Source organism: Homarus americanus, unplaced genomic scaffold (genome assembly GCF_018991925.1).
Source record: "Homarus americanus isolate GMGI-L3 unplaced genomic scaffold, GMGI_Hamer_2.0 scaffold51859, whole genome shotgun sequence".
NCBI classification, from domain to species: domain Eukaryota; kingdom Metazoa; phylum Arthropoda; class Malacostraca; order Decapoda; family Nephropidae; genus Homarus; species Homarus americanus.
The window spans coordinates 15,731,137-15,744,877 of NW_024711292.1; the positions used below are offsets into that span (position 1 = coordinate 15,731,137).

The window sequence follows — 13,741 nt, forward strand, 5'->3', positions numbered from 1 at the left end:
TTCGCCTTTAGGCTATTTCGGCCGAAGCTGTTGTTTTCCTTAGTCGTTTTCTTTGGACGTCTTCCTTTTGTTCTTTTTGCTTTTCAATTTGCATTCATCTTCTTGGTCTTGTTCTGGTATATTTTCGTAAACGTCTAAAAACGGTGATGATTTTAATGTTACTAAAGCATTTTCTTCGATCTTGTTTAATTATGGCTTCTTCTCTGTGGTCTTGGGGTCTTGATTTTTCTTTTCTGTCAGTTGGGGGCTTGATTCTTCTTTTCTTCTGTCTTCACTACAAGGAGAGCCTCCTTGTAACGCAGTTTTTCTTGCTTCGCAGCTAGCCACCCTACACCTCCCTCCACTTGACACCCTGGTCGGAGGAGGAGTGAGGGCCACCACAAGCTGCGCATTTCTTGGTGGCCGCCGAGCAGTTGGTGTGTTGCTGCGTCCCGCAACTGCAACATACCTCCATAGCTCGACACTTCCCTGCCAGATGGCCATACCCTGGCATTTGTAACACCTTGTTGTCTTCTTCATACGGTCTCACTGATGTTCTCCTATCCCAGCAATACGGTGCTTGTAAATTTTTGTAACCAGTGCAGTTGCACTGGTCAGCTTCAGACTATTGAGCTGGTCTCCGATCAGCTCGGCCAGTTCTTCTTTTTTCAATGTGTTCTATCTCGGTGTGGGAGATGACTCCCAACGCCAAGTTATCCTCTGTGCGAGCTTCCACTAGTATCTGGATCCCGTTAATTTATGTTATGTTGGCTATTTGCTGGGCCTGTCCCCATTCCACGAAGGTGACGATAAGGCCACCACTCACTGGTCTGCGGACGACCCTTTTCACCCCCCTAATTCCAAAGGAGTCAAAAAACTTCCTGAGGACAAGGAGGTTTAGTTGCTTGCGCGAACGGCTTGTGACTCGATACAGTCTTATGACCTTCGCCTGGTCACAGGTCAGCATCGTCAGGTTCATGTAGTACCTAGGGAGCAGAGAAGATCTTGCCTCGCCGAGGTGAAGTTCTAAGGCCCCGCTTCAATATTAATATCAACTGACAGAGGAGAATAAAATAGAATGAATAAAACAGATCAAGAGTGAGTACGGTTATATTTGTTGTGTTGTCAATTGTAAGAGAGACAATTGAGGACCTACAATTGTGTATAAATGTGGCAGAAAGATAGATCAGCAGCCTTGGACTTGGTCACAATTTTCGTGATGCCATATGGCAGCAGGGTCTACCATTAGACAACACATTATGCTTCCAATATCTTCCCAGGCAGTAGTACCTCCCTGTTTGGTAGCTGCCTACTACCTACTACTTGCCGTTCCATACGTAAATTCAAAGTCGCTTTTTCCTTCATCCCTAAGATTTATTTCTGATTTTGTTTTAGTGAAAATTCTGATGAAAACGAAATATTATTTAGTTTGAGGAATCACTGTATTTTACTTTAAACTATTAATCGTTGCAACATAGAGTAGCAGGATAATACTGTCATTTGTAGTGGATGTAAGATAAAGCAGCAGTCCTGAATTTACTGATAGTTGGTGAAATGTATACCATCAAGGCATGAACCATAACTTCTGTTAATGTCATCCCGTGGAAGATAAAATCCTGGAACTTGCGCCAGGAGAACCGGTGATGTATGTGTGGATGATCATTCATCATACCGAGATGAGTTGCTGACACTAATTTTGATCCCAGCCGACACATTACGTTGTTTAGTCGGTGAGTCGACGGTGAAATGAAATTGGTGTTTTATTTCAACGTACTTCGTTTCAGTATCGATTCAACAGTTTAGCAGCGTTAGAACTATTTCATAGTCGTATCAACGTTAAAGTTACGTCGAGCACCTGCTGGGTTTCAGTGAAGGGTATCATTTTGAGTCTTAAGCGTGGCTGTTTCCATTAATTCTGTAATGATCAAGAGTTTCTGTTCCTTACTTTAAAGTGTTTCGTGATCTCAGAACTAGCAGTAATGTTGGGAACAATCCCTGTAACAGCGTGATGGTTTTGGGTAACGCTAAACCAGGAAACAGTTGTGTTGTAAACATCCCCCAAACCAAGTTGAGTTTTAATTTATCTGTATAAACGTCCGGTTGGTTTGCTTAAAGAAAAAACTTTTCTACTTCAATTTGTGCAATAAATACTTGTCAACTCGTTAACAGAGCAGGACTTGTGTGGGATGCACTCTTCCTCGGCTTAAATATCCTATACACAAGACAGGCTACTACCAGGTGTGGCAACATTCAAGGTGTCAGACATGACATTGTCCTATCTATCCAAGAAATGCTGCATGAGCGCAACACGTATGTACAGTCATTTAAAAATGCCCTGGAAAACATGCCTTCTGACGAGTACAAAGTCAGGATCAAAGCAGACACGACCCCTAAGGGAGAACATGAAAGAAGACTCAATGCTCCTGTAGTTGATGAAGTAGCCATCCTTATTGTCGGTCAAGAGTTTGAGAAAAGAGACATCATACTCAAAATGGGAGACGAGTCGCTCACAAGAATATCAGAGACACATCGATCCTATGATGCACTGCAGTATCCTCTCATCTTCTGGAAGGTAAAGACGGATATCACTTCAACATTCCTCACACAGATCCAGCGACTGGTGCAGCAAAAGTAGGTACGAAAGTCTCATCCAATGACTTTTATTCATACAGATTCATGATCAGAGAAGACAGTTTCAACCAGATACTAAGATCAAGGAACCTCTTCCACCAGTTTGTAGTGGACATGTATGCCAAAATTGAAACAGAAAGACTCACCTTCATACGACTCAACCAAAAGAAGCTCAGGGTTGATGACTACATTCATCTGAGAGATGCAGTAGCAAGGGATGGACATGTGGGTAATGTTGGACAGCTGGTGATTCTCCCCTCTTCCTTCACTGGAGGTCCGCGATACATGCATGAAAAGACTCAGGATGCCATGACCTACGTCAGAAACTATAGACGACCAGATCTCTTCATTACTGTTACATGCAACCCTGTATGGACTGACATAACAGAAGCTCTAATGGAAGGCCAGAAAGGACAAGATCGGCATGACATTACAGCGAGAGTATTTCGTCAGAAAGTGATCAAACTCATGGACTTACGAGCAAAAGCATCAATCCTTGGCCCTACACGGTGCTACATGTACTCCACTGAGTGGCAGAAACGAGGTCTACCACATGCCCATGTCTTGATCTGGCTGAAAGAGAAACTTCGACCGAACATGATTGACAACTGCATACGAGCAGAGTTTCCTGATCCAGAAGAAGATCCAGTTCTCTATGAGATCATCAAGAAGCAAATGATTCATGGGCCATGTGGACCATTCAACAGACACTCTCCATGCATGAAAGATGGACGTTGCACCAAAATCTTCCCAAAAGACCTGATAAAGGATACTCAGAGTGGAGAAGATGGCTGTCCTCAGTACAGGAGAAGAGCGCCAGGCGATGGAGGTTTTACAGCAGTGTTGCGACCTGGAACAGACAGTGAAATAACAGTAGACAACAAATGGGTGGTCCCCTACAATCCTCTTTTGAGTAAAGCATTCAATGCGCACATCAATGTGGAGTTCTGCAATTCAGTCAAGTCCATCAAGTATGTCTGCAAATACGTCAACAAAGGCTCTGACCAAGCGATCTTTGCATTGGAAAAGGATGGAAATCATGATGAGGTGACACAGTTTCTGCAGGGCCGTTATATATGCAGCAATGAAGCCCTATGGAGAATTTTTAATTTTCCCATACACGAACGATGTCCAACAGTAGTTCATCTGGCTGTTCACCTGGAAAATGGACAAAGAGTATACTTCACAGAAGAGTCCCTCCAAAATCAAATGGCAAATCCTGCTGATACGACCCTCACTCCATTCTCGAAGCTTTCACAGGAAGATGAGTGTGCTCAAATACCCCTGTATGTTAACGTACCCAAGTTCTACATATGGCAGGCTTCAATGAAAACGTTCCAGAGAAGAGCTCAAGGATTCGATGTTGAAGGATATCCAGAGATAAAGTCAGGCAATGCTTTGAGACGTGTCTACACGGTTCACCTCAACAACTTTGAATGCTATTGTTTGAGACTACTTTTGCACTACATCCGTTGCTCAACGTCATATGCAGCACTAAGACAGTGATTGGACAAGTCTGCAGAACCTATCAGGAAGCGTGCAATCTCCTTGGGCTACTGGAAGATGATGGTCACTAGAATGACACATTAGAAGAGGCAGCAGCTACTCAATCGCCAATGAGAATGAGAAACTTGTTTCCCATCATCATTGCTACATGTGGACTTTCCAACCCAAGCCAGCTCTGGAAAAACCACCAAGAAAGTCTTTCAGAGGATCTGCTTCATCAAGCAAGAAGAGAACATCCTGGTCAAGAGATTGAGTTCATGGATGACATGTTCAACAGGGCTCTCATCATGCTGGAAGACAAAGTGATGGAGCTATGCGGAAAAAACCTGACTGATTTTGGATTGCCTTCCCCAAACCGAGAAGAACCAGTAGTTGCAAACAGGGAGTTGCTCAGAGAGACAGACTACTCAGTTGAAGTTCTGGTGAATTTTCTTGAAGAAAATGAGCCTCACCTGGTGCCTGATCAAGCAAATGCTTATGAACAGATCTTGCAAGCGATACAAGCGGAGCAGGGAGGTATGATCTTTCTCGATGCACCTGGCGGGACAGGAAAAACATTCCTGATCAACCTTCTGTTGGCCAAAGTACGTCATCAGGGGAAAATTGCTCTTGCTGTGGCATCCTCAGGCATTGCTGCAACACTACTAGAAGGAGGACGTACTGCACACTCAACTTTTAAACTGCCTCTCAACCTCGCTCACAATGAGAATCCAGTGTGCAACATCAAAAAAGGATCGGCAAAGGCAAAACTCTTAGAAAAATGCAGCCTCATAGTCTGGGATGAATGCACTATGTCTCACAAGTTAGCGTTTGAAGCATTGGACAGGACCTTGCAAGACATACGAGAAAATGACCAGCTCATGGGTGGCATTACAATGGTCATTGCTGGAGACTTTCGCCAGACCCTACCTGTCATTCCTCGAAGCACTCCAGCTGATGAACTGAATGCGTGCCTCAAGGCATCATACCTTTGGAGAAGTGTTCAGACACTCACCCTATCCACAAACATGAGAGTACATCTACAAGGAGATCAGGATGCTGGACGGTTTGCAAACCTTCTACTACAGATTGGGAATGGAACTTTCCCTGTTGATTCAGAAGGACAAATAATCATTCCTCAAGGATGTGGAAATGTTGTAAAGTCCTCAACTGAGCTCACTAACATGGTCTACCCAAACATTATCCACCACTACAAGGATCACAAGTGGCTGCGTGAACGCGCAATTCTGGCACCAAAGAATGAAACAGTGGCTGAAATCAACATGACTCTACTCAGACAGCTTCCAGGCAGTGAGACCTCATTCAAATCTGTTGATACAATAATCGACCAGGACCAAGCAGTCCAGTACCCTGCAGAATTCCTTAATTCTCTGGAGCCCGCTGGAATGCCTCCTCACCACCTCACTCTCAAGATTGGAACTCCTATAATGCTCTTAAGAAATCTTGAACCACCAATCCTCTGCAATGGCACAAGACTGGTGGTGAAGAACATGATGCCACATGTACTGGAAGCTACAATACTGACAGGAAAAGCTAAAGGAGAGGACGTTTTTATACCAAGGATACCTCTCATCACCACTGACCTGCCATTTGAGTTCAAGCGACTTCAGTTCCCGGTTAAAGTGAGCTTTGCCATGACCATCTACAAAAGCCAGGGACAGTCCCTAAAGATGGTTGGCCTAAACCTGGTGTTTCCTTGCTTCTCTCATGGACAGTTCTATGTTGGATGCTCCAGAGTGGGAACTGGCAAAAATCTGTACATACTTGCAACTAATGGCAAAACCAAAAATGTGGTCTACCTTAATGCACTACAGTGAGACAATGTGGAGCCTCCCGGAAGGTGGCGTCCTACCGTGGCCTAGCGAAAGAGCCGCCCGGAGGGCGCGATTCCACTAGTGTGTGTATATATATATATATATATATATATATATATATATATATATATATATATATATATATATATATATATATATATAAAATGTTGGAGTGTATGTAGAAGTCCGGCGTGCTTTATTGAGCTAATTAGTCATAAGAAGTGATCCCTCGTTTCACAGGATTTGCAAAATGTTACCTGGACGAATCTACGTGATACAGGTAGTCCCCTATTTGAGGTTCACGTTATGCTTTCCGTTGAACAGGCTTTGTGTAGCTTATAAATAGAGTCTAGGACTGCTTTTAGTATCCTGGTGGTCCAGGAGGTAGCGTTCCCTGGTCACAGTCAAGTGGGCTCAGGGCCCGGGGTCTGAATCCTGGCGAAGTTGAGGTGTTGATTGTATGTAGAAGTCCGCGTACTTTATTATTATGAAATATATATATATATATATATATATATATATATATATATATATATATATATATATATATATATATAGCGAAATATTTTGATGCTCGTTACCCTCCCCTTCCGAGTGGTGTTGGCGTTAGTGTCGGGATGTATGTGTGCAAAATATTTTGTAAAAGTATTTGTGAGTAAAACTGGTACTTGATACATAAAAATTATCCTAATATGTATGTATGTATGTTTAACTTTTTTTGCAGTTTAATATAGGAGTTGTTTTATATTAGTGCCGTTAAGCTTGTAGTCCATCAGTGTAACAGCACCATTTGTATTATATAAATATTCACCCAAATGTATAATACTTAAATGTATAATATCCAATTATTCACTAAGTTATTTAACAATAACTCACAAGATATTCACAAAGTTATTTAACCATGACTCAGTAGTTGTTTATGTCAGAGATTTAAATTACAAATTGCCCACGAGGGGGCTAGTTTATTGGGCACCCCTTACATCCTGTGCAAGGTGAAGTGCAGAAGCGTTTACAGTGCCCAACTGGGAAGCGTGCGGAGTTCATGCATTAAGGGTGTAAAGGCCTGAAGGGTCATGGGTTTTGTCAGCAAGTTACATAAAGTGACAGAATGATGAGTGTGTGGGGGGAACATTCCCGGTACACTTTATCTGTTTATGGCAAAGTGTGGCAGGTCATACATGCTGAGGTCTGTAACTTCATCAGAGGTTAAGCGAGGTCAAGCTGATTTTGCAAATACCGCGCCCGCTCCTCCTTGCGTCTCACGACTCACATCACTTGTTACCCAGTGAACCTATAGGTGCACTAAGACACTTCCCTTAGCAAAAAGGTACAATATACTCTCAACTGAACTCGGTACCTGTGAAACTATATTTTTCTACAATAAAGAAAAACCAGCAAAGTGTTTACTTCAGCCCAGCCACTTACTAGTTCCAGAACTAATATATATATATATATATATATATATATATATATATATATATATATATATATATATATATATATATATATATATATATATATATATATATATATATATATTTGTGTGTGATATATATCTACAAAAAAGGACCAACACATTGGTACACGCCTACACTGTGGGTTTTGTCAGTCACTGCTGGGCATTGGAGGTGAAAGGACATCTGGGTTTGTCAGTGGTGGATACCTTCTCAAATATTGTTTAATTGAGTATTATATACTCAGTGCTGCTCTATTATTATGTATTGTGTGGAAAGTGCAATTAATTATTGTGTTGTAAGGTGGTTTATTGTTTATATACTGTGCACATATTAGTTGTTTATTAAGGATGGAAAACCAAGTGCAGTTTAACTTTGTAAGGAGTCATTGTCAACAATATTTTGTCCTATGCTAAATATTTTCAAAGTCAGTGATCATGTTTATTATTTATAATATTGATTTAATTTATCTCTTCATTATGGAACCTGCACATTTATTATGGTAAACTGTTGTTATAAAATTTTATTTAAATCTTTCGTGTCGTGTATAATTCCAAACCTTCACTCCTGAACTGTTGTGATAAAGTAAGAGGGCTGTGATTGAACCCACGATGCACAATTTCGTCCTTATTTGTGTTTGTAACTTTTGCATTAACATTGTTTGTCGTGTATTGAAATTACATTAATTTTAAGTGATAAATATTAAGGACGAAGTTTCGCTGAGTTGCCGTATTTTTTTTTGTGCCATATGTGCCCCCATTATTATATTCATCTTTAACGTAATTCAAATTGCTAAGTTATGGCATAACAAAATGGGGGCCTGCGTCCGGGAGAATTTAGTCAAAATTAAGTAAAATTAAGATAAAATCATCAGGGGTGTATTTTGCGAATTATTTTGGGTACAAGTTGCCATATCTGTTTAAAATGAAGTCTATTGATTTAGCTAAGTTCATTGCTGAACCTTCAGTGTTAAGGTTGGAGTATAGTACCATTCGTAAAGATGATTGGGTTTCGTTGGCTAAGCTTTATAAAGTAGAGATTAAGTCAAATTTGGAAAAAGGCAACTGCCAAAGATGCTGTAATTAGAAGTTTGGTGGAAAAGTCAATTTTGGATGAGTCTGCGTTCCAACTGTGTGAGATGGAGGAAGATCCGTCAGTAAAGTTAACATAGTTGCAGTTATAAAGAGAGAAGCTGGGGTGGGAAATGAAGTTAAGGTTGTAGGAAAAAGAAATGGAGGACAGAGAAAGAGAAAGGGAGGACAGGGAAAGAGAAAGGGAGGACAGGGAAAGAGAAAAGGAATTCCATTTAGAGCTGTTGGATAGGAGAGCTACTCTGGGGTCGGGTGACGTCAAATTTTATGTAATTAAAGTGACGAAGTCTGTGCCAAAATTTGATGAACATGATCAGGAGAGTTTTTCATCCAATTTGAGCAGATTGCCACAACTCTTTCCTGGTCTCAGCAGTACAGTATTGGCCCTTGCTGATCCAGTCTGTCCTTGTGGGCAAAGACCGTTCCATTTACTTGTCCCTAACCAGCTCTCAGCAAAACGAGTATTCTGTGGTCAAGAAAGCCATTTTGAAATCTTACCGGTTGACAGCAGAGTCATATAGAGATAAGTTTAGAAATACATTCAAATTGCCCGATCAGTCATATATCAAATATGGTCACACTGTCACTAAGTTACGCAACAGATGGCTTTCTGCTAGTGGAGTTAAAATCTATGATGAACTTTGTGAATTGATTGCACTAGAGCAGTATTTGAGAGGTGTACGTTTGTGAGAAGGAAGTTACAACTATTGAGAGAGCTGTAAATAATATATCCAAGTCTAAACGGTCTTAGATTGAAAATATCTTAGTTTAAAAGTCTTAGATTTATACGTACGGGTTTAAAACGTTTTATTCTCATGCATTCAGATCTGAAACGTCTTAGATAGAACCCCCCCCCCCCAGTATAAAAGGTTCTAAACGCTTGAACTTCGAATATCTAGAGTCCTAGACAATATTGACTGCTGCCTCCTGGCCTAAGATGTCCTATACATTCCCTGCTGCCGGGTGGGGTCACCTACACATCAGTCACTTTAAGGCAGGTTGGCGAAAATTTATACTGGAGTCTTTAGATAAGATTTTGACTTAGTCAAACACTGAAATTGTTTTGTGTTATATGACTCTACACACTTCCTAACTCTGAGTTAGTGTTTTTTTTTTGTTTTTTTTACCTGAGTGACGCAAGTCTGGCTAACGTTTCATTTACCCGGGTCGGACTTTTCTGTTACCTACTTGAGTCAAGCGCCTACGTTGCTTGGATTAAGCGTCGTTGTTGCTCAAGCCAAGCCCCTCCTAAGTCAATCGTTTTTACGACTTAAAGCAAACGTTTGTTACTCACGTCATGCGTTACTGTTATCTAATTCATTTTTTTGTTAATTAAGTCAAACGTTTCTGGTACCCAAGTTACTAAAGTAAAAAGATTCCTGCTGCTTCCTTCCATTACAGAGGAAGTCGTGTCAGCTAAACCTTTCAGTCATGTAGTCAAACATTTCTCTTGGTTAAACGTATTTCGTTTATTATCTCCCAAAGAAGAAACGTTGTGATTACAAGAAAAACTTTATTTCATTTGCCATCAGTTGTATTTGTCCCTCTGTGTCTTTACACTCTTTTAATAAAGATGATAATGCAATAAAAATACTCTCTCTCTCTCGTGCTCTACCTCTCTTGTTTAACCCACCTTCTCCCCGCAGGTGGTCATACAGTTGCACCAGCCCATGAAACTACGGCGGTCAGAGGACTCGGACCAACGCTTGTACAACGCGGGCCCCAACTCTCGCTCACCACGGGCCGCCAGGTTCAGGAGGCACACATCAAGGGTGATCTATCTCGTCCCTCTCCACGGCGGCATCTGGACCCTCTGCGTCAGCCTCTCAGGTAAAGTGTCCAATGTTTTCTTGAGGGTATCTTGGACTTTGGTCTTTCTGTCGGGCTCTCGAGTAAAGTACGAAAGCTTTGATTTCCGTTTTTCTTTCTACCTCTCTGGTGGAAAAAGCCAAATATTTTTTTTCAGAGAATCTTGGACTTGCGCTTAGAGGTTTGAGAGGAGTGCAACTGCTGATTATTTTGAGGATTGCTGGTTTGATCCCGGGTCACTCGATCCAGAGTTGAGGAAGTGAAGGAGGTCGAGTGCAGCGCTAGACACTCTACCGAAGGTTTAGTATATGGTGCCCTGTTCCTCACTGTCCGTAATGGGTAGTCAGGCCTATGGGAACCACTTTCACTTTAGAGGTATCACATTAAGTAATTTCGGATCATGAATGGCGGAATCGTGTCGGAAGTGATAGAGGGAACAAGTCTGACCACTCAAAAAACACTGAACTGATATGAAGCGTTGTGAATTAGTTTAGATGTTAAGATTCACTCTGTTGCTGCTGCCAGTTGGTTATATGAACATGTACTATACTGTATATATGGATCCATTTACTCACTTGTCTTAACACTCGCCCGTCATTCTCTACACTTTGTGTTACACAGCTGCTCCTATTATTTTTTTTTTCATTCTTTGAGTCTCAGTAACTCTTTGATCCACCCAACATGAAACAGAGACAAGTAAAGGTAACAGATCTGTATTATGTAACCTCCGAAGCTATAAATAATTTTTACAGCATCAAAGGCATACTAAGCACACAAACATAAACCACCAATTAGAACATAGAGAAGAATCTGTTGAATATAAAGAAATTAATTTGAGAGAGCTGCAATGATTAATTAATTTTATCTCGCGCCAAATCACATCCAAATGAGATCCTGTGGCATTTGAGTGACGTTTATAATCTTTAGAATCTCCCACATTTTTGTTCATTTATTGAAGTCATGTGACCGTTCACTTTATTAAGTATACAAGTCCAGTATGGGAACGAGTGTGTGGCATAGCTGGTGAGTGATGTGACGCGCACATAATTCTTTTATTTATTTTTCTCAACGAGCTTCATATATCAGAAACTGTAATGTACACAGAGAAATAAAGTAAACAATAATTACCTGTGTACATTACAGTTTCTGATATATTTATAACACTGGTGTGCTTGAAGCTCGTTTAAAATCTGTCTGTGGTCCGAGTGTAGGCGGGCTGCCCCATCCCTTCAACACTGACAATGGTGGGCAGGGAACCTGAGCTTCAACAGAGGAGTTAAGGTGGGATAGCTTTTTAGCCCATCGTGATCTAGTGGATAAGCTTCCTGCCTACCATTTGTGGTGGTCCGTGTTCGATACCTGGCACTCAGAGGTGATTTTTGTTGTTTACACACACATACACATTATATATATATATATATATATATATATATATATATATATATATATATATATATATATATATATATATATATATATATATATATATATATATATATATATATACACACGCACACTGTGTATGTTAATATTTTTGCCTCTGTTTATTAAACTGTATGCTTGTCTCATCATCTTCATCGCCATTCTATGGTCATTTTCTACAGTGGGTTAGCCGTGATTACCTGGTGGCATGGTGTTCCTAATGTGCAAATTTGAAGTTGATTTTGCGTCGGGATGCCCTTCTTATTATCAACCCACAGTTACAGAGTTATACTTCGGGCTTCTCAGCGCCCTCTTAGCGGGTGAGGATGGGTCCCTATACCCAGAGGTAATTAAAGATTACCCGCCCACCTGTTTGCCTTATAATTTGTCTGCCTGTAATCTATCTGCTGCATCAGTCTATAATTAGTTAAGCAATATAAAGAAATTTAAAAGCTGCTTCCCTGATAGCGGATGTTTCTGACAGGGAAACCTTCAGCACTATACAGTAATATACACTGACCCACCAGCACTGTCAGTAAGGGAGACTGGGAGAACAACTCGGTGGTGTTTATGCTGTACTGTTTCTTTTTATCAAAAGAGTCAGGTCCACTCGTGTCAAGTTATTCAGAATCAAATAGGTAATTACTCTTTAAGTTGTGTGTCAGTGAGAGGTTTCCTTCATAAGACCTACAACAGTTTCAGGTCTTTACTGAGGACCAACAGTATAGAAACAAGCACTTCCTGTTTATTTACTTCTAAACATTGAGGTGGAGCCGGAAGTTATATTTTGCCCTGGAAGTGTATTCATCTTACATCATAATTAGCTGGTCTAGTTCAGAAACTATATAATATATAGAGAGATAAAGTAACATCATATTGCTCCGTTAAGGAAGAGGTGAATTAGTCAATATTATTTCTACCTGAATATCGCAAAGTACTTCGCGTTCCACTTATGGATATGTTAAGTGATAAACAGTAAACTATAGCATTAGTTTCAAGCCAGATTTCCCTGTCTTCACACCTACAACAGATAAGTGGAAAATTTACATATGCGCCTCCAATCAAATGTTTTAGAAATATTATGCAACGTGACAAAAAAAAATACAAAATCCAGATAAGGATCGTTCCGTATTTTCAAAATTTCATACGTTAATTCTTTCTCCTAACAGGCTCCGTGAAGCGTAGACAAGGTAATAAATTAAAATAGCATCAAAACTGCCCTGAGACTTGACGTGTCTTCTCACCTCTAGTAAAAGGAAAATAACAATGTAAATATCTTTTGAGAATCTCTGCTCTGTTCTTACATACAAAAGAACATAAGAATGGAGAAACTGCAACGGGCCTATTGGTCCATACTAGGCAGCCCCCATTTACACCCAACCCCTATTGCTCATATATCCATCCAACCTATATTTGAAGCTACCCAGCGTTTTCGAGTTAATGATGATGTTCGGTAACTTGTTTCACTCATCCACAACTCTATTTCCAAACCAGTGTTTACCTATCTCGCGCCTAAATCTAAATTTGTCTAATTTAAATCCATTGCTACGAGTTGGCTCCTGATTGGATAATTTGAGTACCTTTGTTATATCACATTTGTTTAACTCTGACTTCCATTTATACACCTCACTCTATATCTCTCGTTGGAGTGCAAATTCAGATGCTTTAATCTGTCTCTATACTCAAGGTTCCTAATGCTTTCTAGGGATTCCATATCCAATCTATAGTACGGTGACCAGAACTGAACCGCGTAATCTAAGTGAGGCCTCACTTTGTTCAGGGAATTAGCTAGGTAGACTCCAGGTGTTGGAGCGGTGGGTGAGAGGCTGTAGGGCGACGAACCAGATCTACTGTGACTGGGGAAAAGGTTTGGTGGGAGAAGCAAGGTTAGGTTAGTTTAGAGGAAAACCCAGAGACCCCAGTATCTGCTGTGTCACTTTTCCATCATCATGTCAGTGTCGGCGTCGACAAGATAGAAACTTTCCAAACCTCTGTTGTGGGTCATGACCGACTGTGAATGATTCCCACCAGGAGG

General features: G+C 40.7%; 1 protein-coding gene across 1 annotated transcript in view; it reads left to right on the forward strand.

Moving 5' to 3' along the window:
- Positions 1-2,470: 2,470 nt before the first annotated feature.
- LOC121856528 (titin-like) overlaps positions 2,471-13,741 on the forward strand; it is a 38,248-nt gene continuing 26,977 nt past the window's right edge. The window contains exons 1-3 of the mRNA XM_042352160.1: positions 2,471-2,610; positions 8,922-9,153; positions 10,122-10,225. Coding sequence (XP_042208094.1) covers positions 2,471-2,610; positions 8,922-9,153; positions 10,122-10,225 — 476 coding nt within the window. The remainder of the gene's footprint in view (positions 2,611-8,921; positions 9,154-10,121; positions 10,226-13,741) is intronic.